Genomic DNA, 20,735 nt, shown 5'->3' with positions numbered 1-20,735 from the left:
GTGACGCAGACAGACTGGAGGTGCCACCGTGAGGTGTCTAAATTTTGATTTGCATAGTCGTACTGCATTGGCAGTATAGCATGGCAGTACGAGACCGCCACTGGTGGTAATAGTGAATACCGTATTTACTCGCATAATCCTCACACTTTTTTTTCGGAAAAGTCAATGCGAAGATAGGGGTGCGAGAATTATGCGGGGGAAAAAAATCCGGTGCACAGTGTTGCCAATTTGCCTTCTGCCAGTCCCGCTAAATGTAGCGGTCGTTTTTTGTATATGTTAGCTCAGTGCTGCCAACAGGAGCTATTTCTTTTTATTTTATTATTTACAACGTAAACAGTCTCCCGTCGATCAGCGATCATGAAATTGCCGCCTTTGCTTTCTGGCGCGCGCCCTATCTCGTCGTCGTCACGTGGGTGCCCTACTCCAGTAACGCACGTTGAAGTCGGTGACGCCGAAGTGCCTGCCTGAGGCGCGGTTGCCGTGTTCGATCGCGTACTCTATCGCTTTCAATTTGAAAGCGGCAGTGTAGCTGGCGTTCTTGCCCATGGTGAAGCGGCACCAAGCACAAAACAAATAGACCAAAAAGTTCTCAAAATGGCAGCGAGCTATCCACCACTGACGCGAGTGACTCACTGACTGCTGCTTAACGACGGGACCACGACGGCGACATCAGACACGACAGCGGGCTGCGCGAACGCCGTCTAGTTGCGCACACGCGAAACCGGCTCAAGGACAGTGTGAGTAGCGTGTTAGGGCGCCTGTTAGGGAGTAGCCATGCAGGTTGTTAGGGCGCCTGGATGGCCTTGGATACACAGCGCTCTCCGCCGAACGGAGAGGCGGCGGGGGAGGGCGCGCGTTGGAGAGCGCGTGCACCATGCGGGTTTCGCGAGCAGGCAACTTTCGCCGCTGCAAAGTTGGGGGTGCGAGGATTATGCGAGGAACCGAAAAATCTAAGTTTTGGTGGCTCACATTAGGGGTGCGAGGATTACGCGAGTGCGAGGATTACGCGAGTAAATACGGTAAGGAACCACCACTTTTCAGCCTCTTTGGCCCACAGGTAAAGCAGCACAGTTCTGACGCTAACAGCCTGTGTTCGAGCTCCAGCACATTTTTAACAGCTTTTTCTCCAGCCCCTTGATTTTTTTTAAAGCGAAGCTTTACGTACCTCATTGATGGTGTTCGATGCCGTGCCAAAATGCACTGTGGGAAAGCCAACTTTACAGAGTGGGTTTTTGCAAAATGATGATGATAAGCTAAGGCACATCAAGCACCTTTAGAAAAAAATGCTTCCCGTGGTCAGAATCGAACCGGGTGCCTTGCGTTATGAAGCCGATGTCCATCTGATTGTGATATTTCAACACTGTCGAAGCAGTTTGGATTTTGGACTTTGACTTTGACTCAGGTTGCATGGGAGAAAGCTTCGCGTTTTGAGGGGTTTTGATTTTATTGCAAAAATGTTTTCTTTAATCAATTATGTATATGCATTGCTTTCATAAACAAGGGTGGTTCGGTATTTCTTTTGGTAGGTTTAGGTGTGGGCACAGCCTATCGCTGTGATAATTAACATTCTACACCGTGCAAGAAGTGCCAGCCTTGTACCTATCAGGGAATGGAACATCACTTCCTCAGCGAAACCTGGTGACCGTCTGGCATAACGAGCTCAAGCTGAAGGTTCTGCATTTGACGCATTGCACAACGGTTGCCAATGTCAGTGCTGCGCAGTGCAGTGAAGCATTTGGAGAGTGCATTTTTGATGCGTTTTGTGGCAGGAACCCTGTGGTGTTTTTGCCCATACGTGCAACACACTGATCATATGCTCATAATAAATTGCCTATATGATAAATGGCTCGTTCTTGGACGAAACCTGGTGACTGTTGGTGATTGAGACATTCTCAGAATGCTCATAGCTAAGTGTGGGAGAATATTATATTCCTTTTAAGTACTCAATTGAACAATGCATTATTTGATATTCACGTTGATCAGAGTTTCAGTATTCAACAATTTTCAAGAATTCGGCACTCACAAATAGTGAAGGTTAGGCTGTTCCTCCTCGCTGAAAGAGGATGCATGTCTCACATGCATTCCCCGCACAAGCCGTTACCGCGGGAAAATTGACCGATTTTTAGGGGTCCAAGAAAACATTTTGTTTCTGCTTGAAAAATTGGTTAGGCACTAATTACAGGAACACAAAATGCAGAATACTTAAAGGCCTTTCCAATAGCACCAGTTTTTTAAATGTTTTCATATATCATAGTTGCGAAAAAAATATCAAAATCAAAATTTTTGTCAAAATGTCGAAAAAAAATGATAAAAAAGGAGTTGTGTATAACAATCCAGCGGTAGTAGAAAAAAATTAGAATATACATTTTGTAGGGAAACATTTCAAAAACACACCCTAAAAAAAATATCAACGTGCGCGGAAGTTTTTCAGATATAAAAAAAATGTTAGCACGCGCGGTGCTCGTGTCATGCGGTGAAGCCCAACCTCCAATTCAAAATGTGCAATTTCGGGTGGTTCCGTGGAAGAAATCTGGCGGTTTCACATCATCAGAGGCACCAATTTGCCCCCACATAACGTAAAAACATTTTGTCAATGACTGACTTTGCATTTACAGCCAGCACAATATTTGGGACAAGCACTCGATGCGGAAAAACATGCATGGAGTTGAAAACGGAGCTCCGTGGTTGATGCTTGTTGACGTTCACGGTCAGTTATCTCTCAAAACATAAAGTTGAGCTTTATTATCATCTCCTGACTTACAACTGTAGCCTTACTTGTAGGAGTGAGGTGCGATGCGCTAGAATCGTGCCCTGCAAACTTTGGCCGAGTAAATGTTGCGCGATAAAAACGATCACTACAACGAGCCTCCTCTGTTGCAGCGCCACCTAACAGTTTTGAAATGAAATAGTACAAAAACTTATCGGAGGCTTCGTCCGAATAGACAGTTCAACTAAACGAGAGTTCAACTGATACCCTCGTATGGAAATGAAACTGGAAGGCGAACAGCTGGCATTGTGCAAGGCCGGTTTGAAGCGCTGTCCTCGTCGGAACAGATATCTGGCGACTGGGTGTGATCTTTTGACTTGCATCTGAAGTTCTTATCGCAGAAATCGGGTTAGGGTCCAGTGAAATCAGGAGTAGCATGCTTTATGCGAGGATCAGTCGCGGACGCCCAAGGCGCCATGGCAGGTAGCCTTGAAGTTGGGTAAGTGTGTAGTAGTAGCGCTAAATATGAATTTCGCGATGCAGAAACGAAACCGAAACGGTTGTAAACTGTTCGCGAATGGTCCTGGGGTAAGTAGAACTGCTACACAACTTAAAATGTGCGCAAAGGCCATAAAGCTGCCTAAAATCATAAAGTAGCTTTACAAACAAACACTGCTTGACATTTTCAGTCGATTTCAGGGATTATTACTGTCAGAGTGCCAACATGACGATTTAAAATCATTTGCTGGTTCATCATTCATGCCCTGATAACAAAAAAAACAAACGCTGATGCAGAATAATTACGAGTGACACACATTCTTCATTGGCAGCAGTGACGCGCGATGACCACGCCCCTTTTCCACACCCAGGTGATTCAAACACGTGTAAAAAATCACGTTTTTGTTGCGAAAATGAAAACAACTGATTTTGAAAGGCCATTTTCTGGTCTAACTCCAAACAGCTGTATTGTTCGAGCAACGCCCGGAATGCCATGAAACGGCGCTCCCAAAGTATCGTTCAAATTGAACGATTTTGAATAGGCGCGGTAACGACAGAGTTAAGCTGGCTTTTCTTTTTTCTTTCATGGTATCAGCCTTGAGTCTTACACGCTGGGGCTTGGTAGCGAAACGTAAGCTAAACAAAACCAATCACATATGCAGTGACCATTACTCAGACACGGTCGGACACAATATAAAATGCCATTAGGCAAGCAACTCAGAAATGACATTTTAATCCAAGCCCTACGTTTCATATTTTCACCATAGCTGGAGTGTCCCTTGCTTTGCGCTACCTTATCTCCGTCGCCAACTCACTCTCCCAAAGGTCAGACTCTGCTGCCTCGAGGAGGGCAGTACTGAAGGCGAAAACAGGTGTGGCAGGTGCTGAAGCACTTACGACCCGATAGCTAACCACAGGCAATCTGCGCCTACGCAGTGGGCGAATACCCATGTTCACAACCAATACATACATTAGGCCGGCACATACTCCCATTTGCAGCCACAAATTTTTGATGGGATTCAAACTTCACTTTTTGGCTAAGCAGGTGTCACCACATGAATCAAGTTATGCTTTTAGCGACGCTCATGCATTATTAAGTTGCTAATCAAGTTCTATTGCAGTGTTCATTGCTGCAGCTGGTTACCTACTTTTCAACTATTCAAACTATTCGAAGCACATCATAATTTGCTTCAAGGAAAACAAAACTTCAAGGACACCGAAGAACTTATTATGGGTCATGGATGCACAACTGTTAACGCCCAAATGAGCACTCTGGGAAGCTGCCGTGCCAAACGGAGGTGCCGGTATTGTGGACACTGTCATGAAGCTGGACCAGCAGCGAGTGCGGCAATGCGCCGCACCTGCACTTCTGAGCGAGACCAGTACATACTTGCATCCTTTCTTTTCCTGCGCCACCAACAATTCAGCTGGCTCCTTAGCATTATGTCACAGCCAATGGGAATTTTGCTGCTACAGGTAATGCCGACAGTGGGTTTACATTTATCTAATCTGTACCGCTGGATCCAAGTCCCTAGGGGGAATTAAGATGGTCCATGCCGCTTCTTGAGTATAGACTTTTCTGACAATGTGGACAATAGACACTAGCATTAACAGTTCCCGCCACTTCACCTCAACCTTTCTCGAGTCGAGGCGGTCACACACCGTGGGCTCCAGACCAGCTCCTACCCAAACTCTATCCTCTTTCACCATATCTACTCCACCTAAAACTACAGCAACTGCAACTTCTGCCCCTGGCCCGGTATTTTGTAGCATTTGGTACGGGGATCCCAATCATTCCCATCCCCCACCCAGCGCATGCCGATAGAGGGCACAAGCAGCCTGCAAGGACCAGGGCGTCGCCAACTAGAGGACGCCCCCCTCGCACCATCTGCACCAATATCATGAATAAATATGTTTATTTTCTCTCTCTCTCTTTTTACAATGGGCCATTTATTGCTTTTTGTATTAAAATCGGTATTCACAAATGCCTATTATAAGCACAACACTGCAGACACTCTTGGAGAAGTAGCAGGGACTGTACAATTTCATGTTAAGGGAATCATGACACAAGTGTAGTTGTGGGCTGCATATTTCTACAGACCCTCACAGTTTACCTTACAGGTACAGCTCCTGGAGGCCCTGTACATGCCAAGTATTTAGAACAACATTGTATGATGCCCAAGAGACAGACAGTTTCTCGCTATCATTATAGTTTCACACACAGAATGAATTTTTTTTTTAGAAATTCATCTTTCAGCTCCACTGCCCAGTGCAAATAATCTTCAAGTCGCCAAATTTTTAGGGGTGTGCAAATAAATATTCGCAAGTTTCAGCTGCGAATCAAATAGCGCTACTAGAAAACTTTGAATAACTTGCTACATAATGAATGGTAGGTTTCCTGTATCACTGAGAAAAATGGTACACAACCACTGCCAGTGACGACATATGGGGCAGAAACTTTGCACCTTACTGAATACCCGGAAAGAAAACTTCAATCAGTACAACAAGCCATGGAACAAAAGATGATAGGGGTACTGCTTAGAGAGAGGAAGCAAGCGTCTTGGATCAGGGAACAAACTCGGGTGGAGGATATCATAAGTTAAAATTAAGAAAAAGAAATAGGCTTGGGCTGAACCAGTAACGTGACGAAATGACAACCAGTGGATCACCAGGGTAATGGAGTGGCTACCAAGACAGGACTAGAAGTAGAAAAAGACCATTAACTTGGTGGAGGGACGAAACAAGATGATTCGGTGGCAAAGGAGGACTCGGGCAGCACAAGACAGGAGTGGTTGAAGTCTATGGGAGAGGCTTCTGTCCTGCAGTAAGCTCATGGGTATTAATTATTTTGAAGTTCATAAGCACAAATGGACAGTTTCAATGAACTTACGTCTTGTTAAAAATGTGAAATATGAAAGTTAATTAATGAAAGTAAATTAATGAAAGACGCACCAGGCCCTAGTACCGGGCAAGGGAGAATGAGAAATTACACCACAGTGGAAGAGGCTATGGATGAAGAAGCTGTGGCAGTGACCTGACAAGAGCAACATGAAAGTTCAACAGAAGGTCCAACTATGCTTTTTTGGCCTTTGCATTCTTAAAAGCATCCCCTGTAGTTCTTTTTAAGAGAATTGGGTTAACCATAGCTTGTAGAAATATGTACATAGTTATGTACATATTCCTACATGAGCTACACTACATGACCTCCACATGAGCTGAGTTGCCTTTATGTAAAATCTTGCATACCCTTTTAAACAAGGTAGTGGAAATTGCTAAATGTTCAATTCGAGTCTAAACTATTCGGCAAAACCATTATTTGCTTCGTTTCACTTTGAAAGCTGAAGTAAGTATTTGCACACCCCTGCAAATTGTATTCTAGAAGTTTGCACCCCCCACTTGCACTACTGTTGTCAACATAAAGAATATCCAGCCAGAAACGGAAAACAGCCCATTAGCTGCATATGTACATAAACTGAACTGACTGCACAATTGTGGCTGTACGAAAATATACACATGTGAAAGCTATTTACACAATATACATCTAGTATGCACACTATTTACAGGGTTATTCCTGAATCCATTGGCAGAAGGAAGCAAGAACCTCAGAAGCACTTTTGACGAAACAAAAACAGGCAGGAACTGACAGCAGTGCCAGGTGACCTGCCTCAAGACCAGAATAGAGTTGCAGCTGGGCCGCTGCCCGCTGAAGCCCCAAACTATATTTTGCACACATCACCGCCCTGCAAAGCAGCGAGCGGGCTCTCAATAAATTAACACGTTTTCGCCACACGCTGCACGCACTCAGGTCTCTGGCTCTTTGGAAGCAGGCTCGTCCATCTTGTGCACCCGCCCTATGTGGACCATGAGGTTGCATTTCTGGGTGAACTGGCTCCCGCACAGGTCGCACTTGAACGGCTTGGCTCCCGTGTGCTTGATGAGGTGCACGAGCAGGGCGTTGTTCTGGTTGAAGGACTTGTTGCACAGGTTGCACTTGAAGGGCCGCTCGCCCGTGTGGATGCGCTCATGCCGCTTCAGCTGACTGGGCTTGGAGAAGGCCTTGGGGCACTCCTGGCACCGGTGGGGGGCCTTCTTGACCTTGTCCTCCTTGCTCTTGTGCGACTCCAGGTGCTCCTTGAGGTGGCTGGCCCGCTTGTAGGACTTGCCGCACAGGCTGCACACGTGGGCCCGGGCCCCGCCGCCCGCCGCCCGCTTGCGCTTCTCCCGGCCAACCGGCTCGGTGGCAACGGCCTCCCCGGGGGGCACTAGGTCGGCTGCCTCGGCGACGTCTATGACGGTGCTGTCTAGGAGGGCGCCCTCGGAGCTGGCCAGATCGTCCAGACCCAGCTCGGCCACGGCCACCCGGGTGGCCCCCCCGTGGCCCTCGCCGCCGCCGGGGTCCACCACAGTGAAGGTGACCGCCCCGTCCTTTCCCTCGGAGGCCACCAGCGGCAGTGTCTGGTCCAGCACCACGGAGCCCGTCGCACCTGCACCCTCCTGCTGGATGAGGAACGACGTGGCAGCATCCAGGGCGGGCTGCTCTGGCAGGCCCGCACCCACCGAGGGTGTGATGGAGATGTTGATGTTGCCGTGCTGCTGCAGCTGCTGCAGGTGCTGCAGGAAGGAGGCGTCGATCTGCACCGTCTGTGTGGACGGGTTGAGACCCGTAATCTGGATGCCGGGGGCCAGTTGCAGCTGGATCTCCTCCATGATGCCCTCGTCGGCCATGGGCCCGGGGGCCCCTTCCAGCAGGGCTGGCGGCGGGGCGGGGGGCTTCTCCTCCCGCGGCAGCAGGCGGCTGCGGCGCCGCACGCCGCCGCTCTTGAAGTGCGTCAGGATGTGGCTCTTGCGGTGGCCAGACGTGCGGAACCGAAGCTCGCAGTGGGGGCACTTGAAAGGACGCGAGCCTGGGGACAGAAAGGGGAGATGGCGTTCGCCACTGCAGGAGCGAGGCACAGTACAAGCAACAGCATCCTATTAAAAATTTATGGTTGACAAACTTTCGGAGCCACAGTCAGCAGTTGACGTCATGTTGGAATTTCCTGCATTTTGAGACTAGTTTTCTTTTCATTAACCAAACTGCATAGCATACCGTATAAGTCCGAATATAGGTCGAGATTTTTTAACCAAAAATTTGCTGAATAGTCACCCTTCAACCTATATACTGGTCATTGGCTTAATATTAGTTGTTGTCTGTCAACCAGGCAGTCCATTGGGCCCATCCAAACCGCAAAGGCACCGTCGCCACCGGCATCAATCGGACGCACCACCGTCTTTGTTCTGCCGCTCCTCTCCGGTTTCCTTGCTGTCAGTGAGCATGTGCTATGCATAAGCGGCTATTTTCTTCTTGCTCAAGGGAAGTTCAGGCACTTGGCGCTAGTTCACCACAGTATTTAATAGAAACATCACATAGTATGCCCAAGGCAACAACAATGCGTCCGACTAGTGCCGGTTCAGTGTCACCAAAAAGAGTGCACGCTACTGGCGTAAGCTGAAGGGGCAGTTCTCAGTGTGTAACGCTCGGAAGACTTCGTTTCATGGGTGCCGAGCTGTGCACCTGGGACTGAAGGACAAGGTGGCGACTTTTGTCGGCGAGCATCGTGCGACATCTACTAATGGATGGCCGGCGACAACCCCAAGACACCTGCTGGCCGCCTGCACAGACTGGCTCTCGCGACGGTCTGCTCATGGTCGTTTTATGCTAGGTGCTAGCTTCCTGACGACATGGTCTTGTGACTGTTCAAAAAGTGCTCCACAAACAGTTCTCTGTACTGCACCAAAGACCACTTACTGCGTGGGAGGCAGCCAAACAGAAGCAGTCATCCTACAAGATATCATCACACAGCTTTAATGAGCAACTGCAGACGAAAAAAGTGCTTATGCCTTAATAAAATGATGCTGTGTATGTAATTTTTTTCTTTTTCTAATTTCTCGGCTGCAAAATAAGGGGGTTGAAGTAAAAACGGAGACGCTGACCAAAAGAAACTGTTAAAAACTTTAAAAAACAACAAACAAGTCGTTTCGGCTTGACTACGGCAGCCTTGTTCACAATGGGGTGAAGGAACGTTCATGGACGCTCATGTTTTCTTTAGCACGTGACGTAAGCAGCGCGTGTACGACGGGGGGAGAGACCCTACATTTCGATTAAGGGGGGACGTGGCTTTCAAAATCAACTTTTTTATTTCTATGTGGATTTTGATGAAAATTGGCACAGCAACTGGAAATGCTCCTGTGATAACACCATAAAAATTTCAAGGTAATATTTTGATAACTTATTTATTTATTAAATTTTCTTTCTGTTCCGCTTGTACCGAGCTTGAGCGACTTATAAAACATGATAGAAAACTTGTTCAGAGTGCTTTGCATTCCCAAATGAATGGACAAGGTCGTGACAGTTTTAGAATTTTTTTTTTACAACACAATGTTTTTTAGTTTTCATTTTTTTAGAGGTTAATGTGCAACAGGCATGTCGACTATGAACGACTATTTGAATAAAAAAATCACAAAAAAACATAACTGGAAAACCAAGAGTGTCACGACCTGAACTGTTCATCAAGGAATGTAATGCAAGAAACGGAATCAAAATAGACCCAGCGGTCCCGAAGAAATCCCTGGAACAAGTGACACAGGTGGCAAAAAAAACTGTTTAGAAAAAACGGCTTCCGAAGTTGCAACATAGGTTTCACTTATCAAAAGTCGTCACGGTTGTAGCCTTTCATGTCCTTTTGAACATGGGGCTTCTGGAAGGCCTTGCCTTGAAATTGGAGTGCCTTTTACAGCCTTTCTCTGTCCACAAAACATAATTTTCAGCTCCTCTGTGAATAGTACATAGCCCAGTTAGCAGACCAAACGGAGGCGGAGATGGCTTTCAATGCAAAGTAGGTTAGCTGGTTGGCTGTATCGCACTGGACAACTTCCCTTTGCAGTGTTGTCCCCATGACAACAAGTGAAGCATTTTTTTTACTTAAATTTGTAAATTTCTGGCTTCTTTTATGTTTTATTACTTTGCCTGGCGCTGCAACTTAGTACTCATATGTGCAGGTGTTCATTGCCAAAAGTTTGCATACCACAAGGATGCAAATGAGCTACTTTGAAGCTTGGTATAATCTTGTGCATAACTCCAACTTTGATGGAAGGGTTTTTTTTTTTAAGTGCGAATGCACTTTATAAGCGACCCCAAACCATCCACCGCCGGCGGCGGCGGCGGCGGCGTTCGCAGTGCTCCTCTATATTTAAAAAAGAAACAGCATCCGGCGCCAGGTTTCGATCCGAGGACTTTGCGGCCGCAGCGCGACGCTCTACCGACTAAGCCACGGACGCCACGCTGATATCAGTGTGAGTAACGCGCCTTATATCTTTAACGCATTCAAACTACGTCGTCAGCGGCGTGCGTTGGCGACTCAGCGGCGTTATAGCGGCTTGATAACTGCGTGGTGTACACGTGATACTACAAACCCGATGGAAGAGATGGAAGAGAAGGCGGCGAGGCGGTGGGCTGCGGGGGCCGAGCGCAAGCGCCGCAAGCGGGCCGACAACCGTGCATTCGCACTTTCACATTCTCCCCCTCGGGGAAATGCGGGGGAATTTTTTTTCACTACTTTTGACGTTCAAGGCATCCAATATTTCTCGCAGCACAGTCAGTATGCCCTAGGCCATAGATTATATGCATTGGTATCAGTAATTTCCCTAATAAAATCACTGTAAATGCTGCGACAGTAAGGTAAATTTTTAACGCAGAGAACATATTTTATTCCTATATTCCGAACTTAAACCTGTTTGCATGATTATTTGAAGTGCACGGGAAATGTTGCGCAAGAAAGGCGATATGGCTCGCGCGCATTGCAGCGCACGCTTACCGCGACATATCATACTTTGATTATCCCTGATATGGCTTGTCAGGTCGCTTTTAAGATTAAATCTAACGTCGCAGGCATTAATTACAACAACTGGCGTTCAATAGTAACTGGTTGCGCAGACATGTGATGCTCCAATGCGCGTCGGCTATGCCGTGCGCGTCGCAGCGTTTGACGCGTCGACCGTTTCCTTCCCAAGGCTAGCGAGCCACAATCAAAACACAGCAATACCTAAGCGTGTAAACATCGCAAATCCGACTAAAAGTTCACTTCACGAACCGCTATCGCAGGCGTGCACACCGCGTACCCTCCAGGGTCTGGCGACGGTAGAGTCACGCGCACCACGAAGCGTTCAATGACCTCCGCTTTTCGAGCCACACAACTTCCCGTAATCTGGCTCGTGATCTCACGCCTTCCCATCGCGATAACGTCCGTGTTGAATACCACAGACTGAACAGAAACTTGGCCGAGCGAAGCAGCGAAAATAAAGTCAAACCGCCCACGCTTCGCAGCTCAGGCGGCCGCCATCTTGCATTGCACCCCGACACCCAATCAGGAGGGTCGTCTTAGCGCGCCCCGACCGGAGGACGAATAGCGCTTTTCTAGCTTCGTTTGTGCGTTGTTTCTTTTCTGCCGTTCGTGCGTTTGTGAATGAACGAAGATAAAAGAGACGAGCGGAACCGGAAAGGCGAACGCTCGGCCGATCTAACGATATCAAAATGGTTGCGCTCGGCGGCACCGTTGCAGAGATACAGTACTCCGAAAATTGCCGTTTTTTCGCCCTTTTGCGCAGATAGTTTGTCACCGCGCCTGGCGAAACTATTTTTTTATGCCAGTTTGCGACTTTTTTCAGCGGAAAAACTTTGCAGACGCACAGAATAGGAAACATAGAAGCCGAATATGTGGCTTTCAAAAAAACAATGTTTTGGTCATTTTTCTGAAGTTGAAAGCCGCGTCCCCCCGAGTGTGACCTGTCCTCTGTATCTCCAAAGACTCGAGATACAGCTTCCCAATCAATGTTATGGCCCGTTGAATCCACGTGCTCGGCAAGAGCATTTCAGGCTATTTGCTTCTTCTTCACGTTGTTCTAATGCTGCCTCAATCTCTGTTTAAAGTTGCCCGATTCACCTATGTATGCGTAGTCACAACCTGCACAGGAAATCTTGTAGACCACGCCAGGAAACGATTCTCTGGGTAGCCAGTCTTCACCGCCCACGAGTGTGCCACCTCAACGTCATAACCGCAGTATGCGGGACAAGGTTTCGCTTACACCAGAGACGCAGGGAATGGCAGCACGTTTTCTTGGATGGGGATCAGCCGGTCGGACGGGACCGGACAGGCAGCGTTAAAGGGGTCGACCTTTATTCCGGCTCGACCCATATATTCCGACTTACGGTACATTTCGTGGACAATACAGAATATGTTTACTTCTGCCAGTAAGACAACCAAACAGCATTAGTAATCAGGAAATAAAAACAAACAAAAACCACCTTTGTTTTCTGTGACATTCCTGCATTCACATCATTTTTAGATATTGCAACCTTTGCTAAGTGGCTTTACTACAACTGATAAAACTTTCACAGTACATCAATTATAATACAAGACATGCAGATCAGAATTATGAAGTTTCCTAACAAGCTGAGTTGAAAAAAAATTCAAGCTCAGCAAGTTTTCTACCCAGGAAGAGGTTGGGCCATTACTCATAGCCAGTGTAAATATATGGCCTGCATAACACCAATCACAAAAGCATAGTTATCTCTGGTTAACCCCTTGCTGTTGCCACCAGTAGCACACAGAACCTATTCACTACCACTATACTCTAGAATGGGCATGCCCTGTCACTATTTGGACATACACATGCACAGAATTTAATGTTTCTTCCAGTATCTTTCACCCCGGATGATGTTTTCCACCTACTGCCATAGCAGTGTTTCACAGTTTGGAAACTTCTTGCAATGTTCTGAGCACCACTTGACATCACAAGATAAGGTTGCAAATCATACAGGTCAATAGTATCTTTATTTAAAATTTGCAATGAATACGAAATGCCAGGGAAACATTTTTCAAAAGCACAGTAATACTCAATGCAGGCACACTTGACCATCGTTAGTGGTGTGGAAAGCAAGCTCTTGCCCATTCTAGCATTACCATTCTGACTAGCGAACACTCTGAAGTGTTGAACAATGCGTTTGCCTCCATTTCTCGTGAAGCTGTTCCCGTAACGTTTTTGAATCTACCAAGTTCTAGTGGATCACATGCCATAAGCTGCCTCGATGTATATGGTAAGCTCTGCCTTTTTCTCACCTGTATGTTTCTGATAAAGATATTCCGCGCTATCCACCAACCAGATGTGCTCTCCTTGAATTTGAACTCCGTTTCACTAGAAAATCCATCCCCTCCACCAACCTGTGTGCAGGCGCATGTGCACCTTGAGGCTGCCCATGGTGGAGAAGAAGGAGGAGCAGATGTGGCAGGGGTAGTTGCGCTCGCCCCGGTGGGTGCGCCGGTGTGTGTCCAGCGTGGACTTGACCGTGAACGACTTCTGGCAGATCTCGCACGAGAAGGGCCGCTCGCCCGTGTGGATGCGGATGTGCCGCGCCAGATCGCTCGGCTTGCGGAAGCTCTTGGGGCACATGTCGCACCGGTTGGCGTGCTCCCCCGTTGGGGGCCGCTGCCACTCCCGGGACTCCTGCGGCCACACACAGTCTCGCTTAACACGGTCGAGGAACGAGACAGAAGATGCGCACAGAAAATGCCAGCCTGGGGTCGCCCCTCATTCTGGCACCATTATTACTGCGGCCCCCACAGCCCTGGTGCAACTCACAACAAACACATTTCCTGCCATCTCTTTGGCACAAACACGCAATGGCTCGATTTGTTTGCCCACTTAGACACAGCCCACTTTTCGAGTAGCGATCATTCGGTTTACAATGCCATTTCAATCTTACAATTGGGACCTCTACCTCAGAGCCACATGACTGCCAAAGGTGCAGTAGCGGCAAACAAGCACAGCCCCATTGCACACCTTCCACAGTGCACGGTGCACCAGATGCTGAGTGCTCTGCTTGGCATTTGCTTCTTTTCCAGCACACCTTCACCCTTCACAAAATAAACAGCTAACCAGCAATTTTCCACATACACAAGTCTTCACTCACTAGTACACGACTAGCTAATTGAATTCACAGGCACTAACCATCAGCTTTCTTTTTTCCAACCTTCAAAGCTTAAATTAGCTAAGACAAATAAAAAATGTACACACTTTACGCCTTTGTCAGAGCATTGCCTATACCTTTACAAAGCTGCCACATGACCAGACCATGACTGGGATTTGCAGCTTAAATGGCTCCTACAGCTAATCCTATGCGCACAATGCTATGCCATTACCATATTTTCACGCGTTTATAACCCGTGCCAAAAATGCGAAAATTTCAGTGGCAAAGTAGGGGTGCGGTAATACGCAGGGTTTTTCTTCTAGTGCAGCTTCACAGCAATGCGCGTTGTGCAGTGAAGAGGACCTTGTGTACAACAGTGAGGACTACGGCTCGAGTGATAGCTCTAGCGAGAGCGTGTGACACTGAGTGAATTGGGATTTTCGCCTCGCAGTGAGTGTATTCTGTCACTGCTAAATATACAATTTTTTTCTGTCTACATAGTATGCGCTGTGTTGCTTGGGCAGTAGCTTTGGTGCAGCCTTTCCTGGGTCAAATGTGCGGGCAATGTACAAGGATTTTTTTTTTCTTTTCCGGCGCACTGAAAGTGGGGGTGCGGATTATATGCAGGGGCAGGTTATACGCGCAAAAATACGGTATCTTTGCACACCACATGACCAGAACACTCCTATAGGAAAATACAAGGGCTCTCAACATTGAACAGCTGTTCAGGTAGCCAAAGCTACGATGACTGGAGTCTTATGCACGAGTCAATCAAACATGCTACCCCTTTCCCTTTTTTATTTCTGCTTAGAAAGTTTTAGCACGGGAGATTTTATTAGTAATAAAAGCTTGTGTGAAAGAAATTTAGAAACAATTTAGTTTTACTTTGCTCACCTTTTGCTAACTGTTCCTTGCTACATGATGGATGTAATCTTGATTGTTACCAGTTGTTGTCAACTCACATGCCATATGTTAGTCAAAAATGCATGTTGCACCTCAACCTGCTGCGTTAAAAGTTTTTTGAAAACGAGTTTTTTGTGTTGACAACCAAAATTTCATGCACTTAAGAAACGTATACTTACCCGATCTTTTTCAGCAGCGGTAGCAATCAGTGCTCTTTCGGAAACAGATAGCGTAGCTTCCTTAGGGTCCTTCATTGCCAGCTCTCTTGACTGCTCTTCTGTGAATTTGACAAATTTACGCGAGGTACCAGAACCGTTTGACTTCTCCATCCCCCGCTTCGATGTCCTCTGACTATCATCGGCCGCAGCAGCTGCCGCGGCAACAACAGCAGCTGCATTGACAGTAGCTGCGTTGACAGTGGCTGCGTTGACAGAGGCTGCGTTGACGGTGGCTGCGTTGATGGTAGCTCCATTGATAGTAGCTGTGCTGATAGTAGCAGCATTCAAGGCAGCAGCATCCAAAGTAGTGGCTGCCTGGACAATAGCAGCTTCCAATGAAGCAACTTCCAAAGTAGCAGCTTCTAAAGAAGCAGCATCTAAGGCGGCAGCACCCAAAGCCGCGACGTCCACAACAGCAGCACCCACTGCAGGAGCACCCACAGCTTGGGTGCCCATTGCAGCAGCCCCTACAGCGGCATCAACGACTGCTGCATCCACAATTGCAGCACCCACAGCAGCAGAGGAAGCTGGATCTGCGTCCTCCACTAGCACGTTAACAGGATCCTTTTCCCTTAGGGATAATCCTGGAAGGAAAGAGAAAAAAAGAGACATCTTCAACAAACTTGGTCTGATACCATCATTTTCATCATCATTGCTACCACAATCAGCCAAGGACTGAAGGTACAGTGCTCTAGACGTTCGGGCAGCGTATGCAGTGATGAAGCCCTGGCTTTTTATGAGATGACCGCTTTGGCAGAAGACAAAGGTGCAACGTGTCTCAGAGGTGCTGGACTGCCTCTCAGTATAGCTCCCGTCCCCTATAAAATACCTTCCCCACCATCAGACTGTGCACGCATCTTACAATCAGCAGTGATTGTGGCCCAATTGTAACATCGAAATGTGGACTGCACGAGTCATTCATCAAATATGCTGCATAGATAATTCTGTTGGCAGCAGTGCTTTGTTCCAAGCCAGATGCAGCAGTGCAGAAATACCAGTGGCGAAGATGGAAATAATCTGCCCTGCGCTAACATCCCCAGGCGGCTGCAGTCTTTTTAATATGAAAGATGAAAATATTTTTTCTGCCTATACGCATTTCTGAAAACAAAATACAACTTTGTTCGATTTGAAAAAACTAGTCTTTCGTAACTCACACAGCTCCATTCCAGCGACAAAAGAAGTTTTAACTGAAAAAAATGGAAGAAATGCCAGAAATTTTAAATTTTGCACAGCAGAGATGTATTAGCAGGAGTGACGTAATACAGGCCTGCACTAAAATCATTTCATCAGTTTTTGACTGCACTTTCGCATTCAAGTGATATGATCAAATGGAACTAGAGACCGCCAATCACACAAACAAGGTTCTGCGAAGTTACAGAGGAACCCCTGGAAAGTGGCTGGGGAGTCACCACTGCTTCATGTGTTTTCGTTGATATGCCCAGTCTGCGTTTGAAGTTCGAGATAAAATTGGTATCATTGATATTGGCATAAAGCTGCCCTTTTAATGAACCAAACTTGTATTTTGTCTGCATGGCACCTTTAAGAGCTGTCAACCACTAAAGCAAACTGCAATGTGGCCATTAACCCTGTGCGGTCCGTCAACGCAACACGGCCGTAGCGGTCCGCTGTCGGGCCACGCCCGACTTGGATGCTCAAGGCTAAATTTTGCGGCCTTTCTCACTACGACGCGCCCGCATTCTTCGTATACATGATGCACCATCTCTTGAGGGATAAGGGAACTTTGTTGAAGTTTTCTCCTTTTTGCACTAGGGTGCAGCACAATGTTCAGCACGGGCCTTCTGGCTTCCAGAGCATTTTCACGTGTGAGCTGCTCAGTGAGAAACATGCCGCTTCCTCATCGCATGTGTTCTATGACGGTGCACTTAGCAAAAGCGATGACGACTTCAGTGAGGACGAGAATTGCGGGCTCCTGCAGTTAGTGATGACAGTGACTCAACGGAAGCGAGTGACGAAGACCACGACGGCGGTGGAGACAGCACCATGGAGATCATTACTCTGTGAGCTACGCATTTTGCGGAAGGACAATGAATAGGTGGTGGGTTGTCTGAGGGCTCGCGCCAAAAAGCAGGGCTCGTCTGCACATACAGAGTGCGAGGAAAGGGACGAGCCATTTTATCTACAAGCTCCGAGGCTGAAGCAGCAAGGACTGTGCTGTTTGTAGCGATAGAAAAACAAAAGAAGGCAGGAGGGAAACTAATTTTCTGCAAAGCCTGCAGTAAAAACCCTGGCCTGCACCCAGGAGAATGCTTTGAGCAGTTTCACATGCTACTCAAGTATCGGTAAAGGAGTTGCAACCAGAATGCAAGAGAAAAAATAGATATCCCATGAGTTTTTCTTGCACAGTTTGTGTTTTTTTTCATGGCACCAAAAACTGCCAAAATGGTTGTGGACCAGAACGGCCGAAAGGGTCAATAATTTTCAAGTACTATAGAAGGATAGAAGGGGGTATCTAAAAATAATGAGAATCTTTTAAATAAAGTTGGATGTGGTGTTACTAGCTACAACTTTCACACACACCACAGAGCCCTCTACACCAGGTGGTCGAGCAGCGTCCTTCGAAAAAAGTTCATCAGATTATTGAACTGTTCTTTTTGCTGTAATGATCTTCCTAAATTTGGTAATAGCTCATGTGTGTGTGTGAGGGGCGAGAAGGGGGGGGGGGGAGGAAGGAGGAGGAGGGGGTTAACCCAGCTTGTGCCCCAAGTTAATGATTTCAGAGGCATTCAAAGAGGAGGCTTTGAGCTGGTCAAGGGGCTACACTAGGTTTTTTCTTTAAAGGAATGAGCAAATATTCGACGTTTGAATTGGAATCAATGAATACTCAAGTTGATTAATAGCTCAAAATTCCTCATGCTTGAATTTATGAATGATTTCAAACTTTGAATACCGGTACTTCTCTCAACCTCTGCCACAAGCCTGCGGCCCTAACTTTGATCTAGGTGAAATGCAAGCTTGCTTGCAGTACCTCTGTAAAATCTACAACTTCTATGACACCATTTGTTTAACCCAGCTGCGCATGTAATACTTGAGCAACTTCCTGTCAAGTCAGCCAACAGTGAGCAATTACCCACAAGCAAGGAGCCACCAGATTTAGTGCTGCATAAACAAAAGCGGTTACCTTAGCTTTGCTCCCATCGACTCCTGTTGGAGTGAAAACATAGGCTATTTTAAAAATGTCTGACAATGTCTGGTCATTGCGCGTCAGACAAAAGTAATGAGAGCTCTGGTGTACAGAAGATAACTCTGCCTGGCCCAGCAGAGACGGGATGTCCGCTAATGTTCAACAATTCAGCTGCTTGGACGTCAGTGCAAAAGCAACGACCTTCGATGCATTTTTGTTAAAGTTTTCTGTCTATAAGCCAAGTTGTTTAGGGGCGATCTCAGGCAGGCTGCGAAGGTCGGGGGAATAAAGACGTATGAAGCCGTGCCTCTCTGACACTGGGAGGGGTTCAAACTAGTGCCAAGGGTTGCACACAGCCGGAGTAAAATAAGCTTTCTGCAGATGCCGGTCACACAGTCCTACTTATGACCTGCACCCCGTGCATTCGTGCAAGTGCCACCTTAGAAGTGCCGCCCTTGAGCAGGTGTGTTCTTTGGTTCAAAGTAAACTAGAACACTGCATTGTTGGCAACCTTAAATTTAATATTGCATTTCATTTCCTTCTGAGCAAGTTTATTTGAACTTGGAGAAAAAATTCTACCCAATATTTGAATTTCTCACAACTATTTGGAACTACTGAACTCATAATCGGTTCGAGCTGAACTTTTACTATTTGCACACCTCTAGTTTTCTCCATTTAAACATGCAACATGTCACTTGAAGACCAACTGTACCTAACCCCAGAGATGCCAACCCTGCAGAGTAGGACTGCTTTTAGACGTTAGTAAGAACATACTGTGGGGAAAAAAAAAGAAGACCATTTTTTAGGAGGCTGAAGGCCTCACGTGTACAATCGAGAGACTGCACCAGAAACAGGGAGCTGCCTGAGTAATATGCATGTCATGGCAGGCATGCAAATTACACTGCAGTGAAAAACATGCCTTGTACTACTCTGAGCGAAGAGGCGCCCTTCGTGCCAGCACAATGCAAGAAGACCACTCACGGTGCTGGGCAGCGTGCCTCCGAAGCTGGCCAGCTGTGGGCAGAGCGAGGGAGCACAGCTCGCACACAAAGCTTGGGCCGCCCGCCGACTCTGACCCGTGATGACTAGCAGCGTGGCGCTTGAGCGACAGAGGCGTTGCAAAACATGACCCGCACTGCTGGCAGACGTGGCTTTTCGGGGCGGCCAAGCGTGCAGCGTGGCTGCGCATGTGAGACTTGAGGTTGGTGGACCGCTTGAAGCGCTTGTCGCAAATCGTGCACCTGCAGAGGATTGCGGCCGGTGGTCACTGTGGGTCCACATCTCTGCAGAATGGCAAGCGGCACTAGGCTGCTCGCCATTTTTACAGAGTCTCATGGCTGGTTTTTTTTCTGCATTGCCATACACTCGTTTTCTATGCAGTTACATGTTTTAAACCGCTACACAGCGCACACTGACAAAGACGAAAAAAAGTGGCACACACGAGCGCTGTCTTACTGAAAACGACACGAACTTAAATACGCATTCACAACAAAAGAAAACGTCACATCAAATTTCCTATTGCCATATCGCAAACCCGTGTTAAAAAATTCTTGAACAAAAACAAACCACAAATGCCCTCCTCTTAGCAATGTGAACTCAAAATACAGAAGACCCTAAATAACTTATCTCATTTTGTGATAGTACAATGGGGTGCGCATTTATGCATTTCTCTGCCTGCTTAGCTATATTTCAGCTGCCTCTATGATTTCACGTGCTAGTACACAATTATGATGGTGAAATATGACACACTCGTTAAACAAAGGCTTGCAGCCTTCGTGGGAACATGTACGGTAAATGCAATGTAAGGCACGTTTTAGGCTTTTTTGCACATCTGCAACACTGTGAGAAAAAGCCACACAATAGGTTACTGCTGCTTTCACTTGCCCATAACATCAAAAATTTGTGAGCAATCCTGCCCACGATAATGGACATTTGTTAAGCCTCACTTCAGCAAACTCCAGGGGACCTTGAAGAGGGGCCTTGAAGCAACTCCACTAAACTGAAGTCATTATGAGAAATGTGTAGGCTACAATGTAAAACTAACTCTCCAAGGGCTTGTTTTTTTTACTTCTCTGGTGCTTTAACATACTACAGCTGTTATGTACAGTCCTAGTTCAGAGCCTGCCCTGCAGCTCTCTGCAAACAAGGTGGTCACTATCAACAACACAACCTCAAGTAACAGTAAACATGGGCGAAAGCTCCTATGGTTCACAGCATTTTACAAAAAGATCAATGTAGAAATCACACATGTACTGTATGAACATT

The 20,735-nt window shown here is 46.9% G+C and overlaps 1 protein-coding gene across 5 annotated transcripts in view; it reads right to left on the bottom strand.

Annotated features, from left to right (window-relative positions):
• Nucleotides 1–5,102: 5,102 nt before the first annotated feature.
• Nucleotides 5,103–20,735, bottom strand: part of LOC144155389 (uncharacterized) — a 78,100-nt gene continuing 62,467 nt past the window's right edge. For all 5 annotated transcript variants that reach the window (XM_077686780.1, XM_077686778.1, XM_077686781.1 and 2 more), the window contains 4 exons: nt 19,452–19,711; nt 15,290–15,912; nt 13,462–13,744; nt 5,103–8,109 (listed from right to left, as the gene is read on the bottom strand). In XM_077686780.1, the coding sequence (XP_077542906.1) occupies nt 7,007–8,109; nt 13,462–13,744; nt 15,290–15,912; nt 19,452–19,711 (2,269 nt within the window). In that variant the 3' untranslated portion in view covers nt 5,103–7,006. The remainder of the gene's footprint in view (nt 8,110–13,461; nt 13,745–15,289; nt 15,913–19,451; nt 19,712–20,735) is intronic.

Source organism: Haemaphysalis longicornis, unplaced genomic scaffold (assembly GCF_048455015.1).
Source record: "Haemaphysalis longicornis isolate Haplotype H1 unplaced genomic scaffold, Haemaphysalis longicornis Haplotype H1 scaffold_1, whole genome shotgun sequence".
NCBI classification, from domain to species: domain Eukaryota; kingdom Metazoa; phylum Arthropoda; class Arachnida; order Ixodida; family Ixodidae; genus Haemaphysalis; species Haemaphysalis longicornis.
The sequence above is the reverse complement of the archived record's forward strand: the minus strand, read 5'-3'. Positions and strand labels throughout refer to the sequence as shown.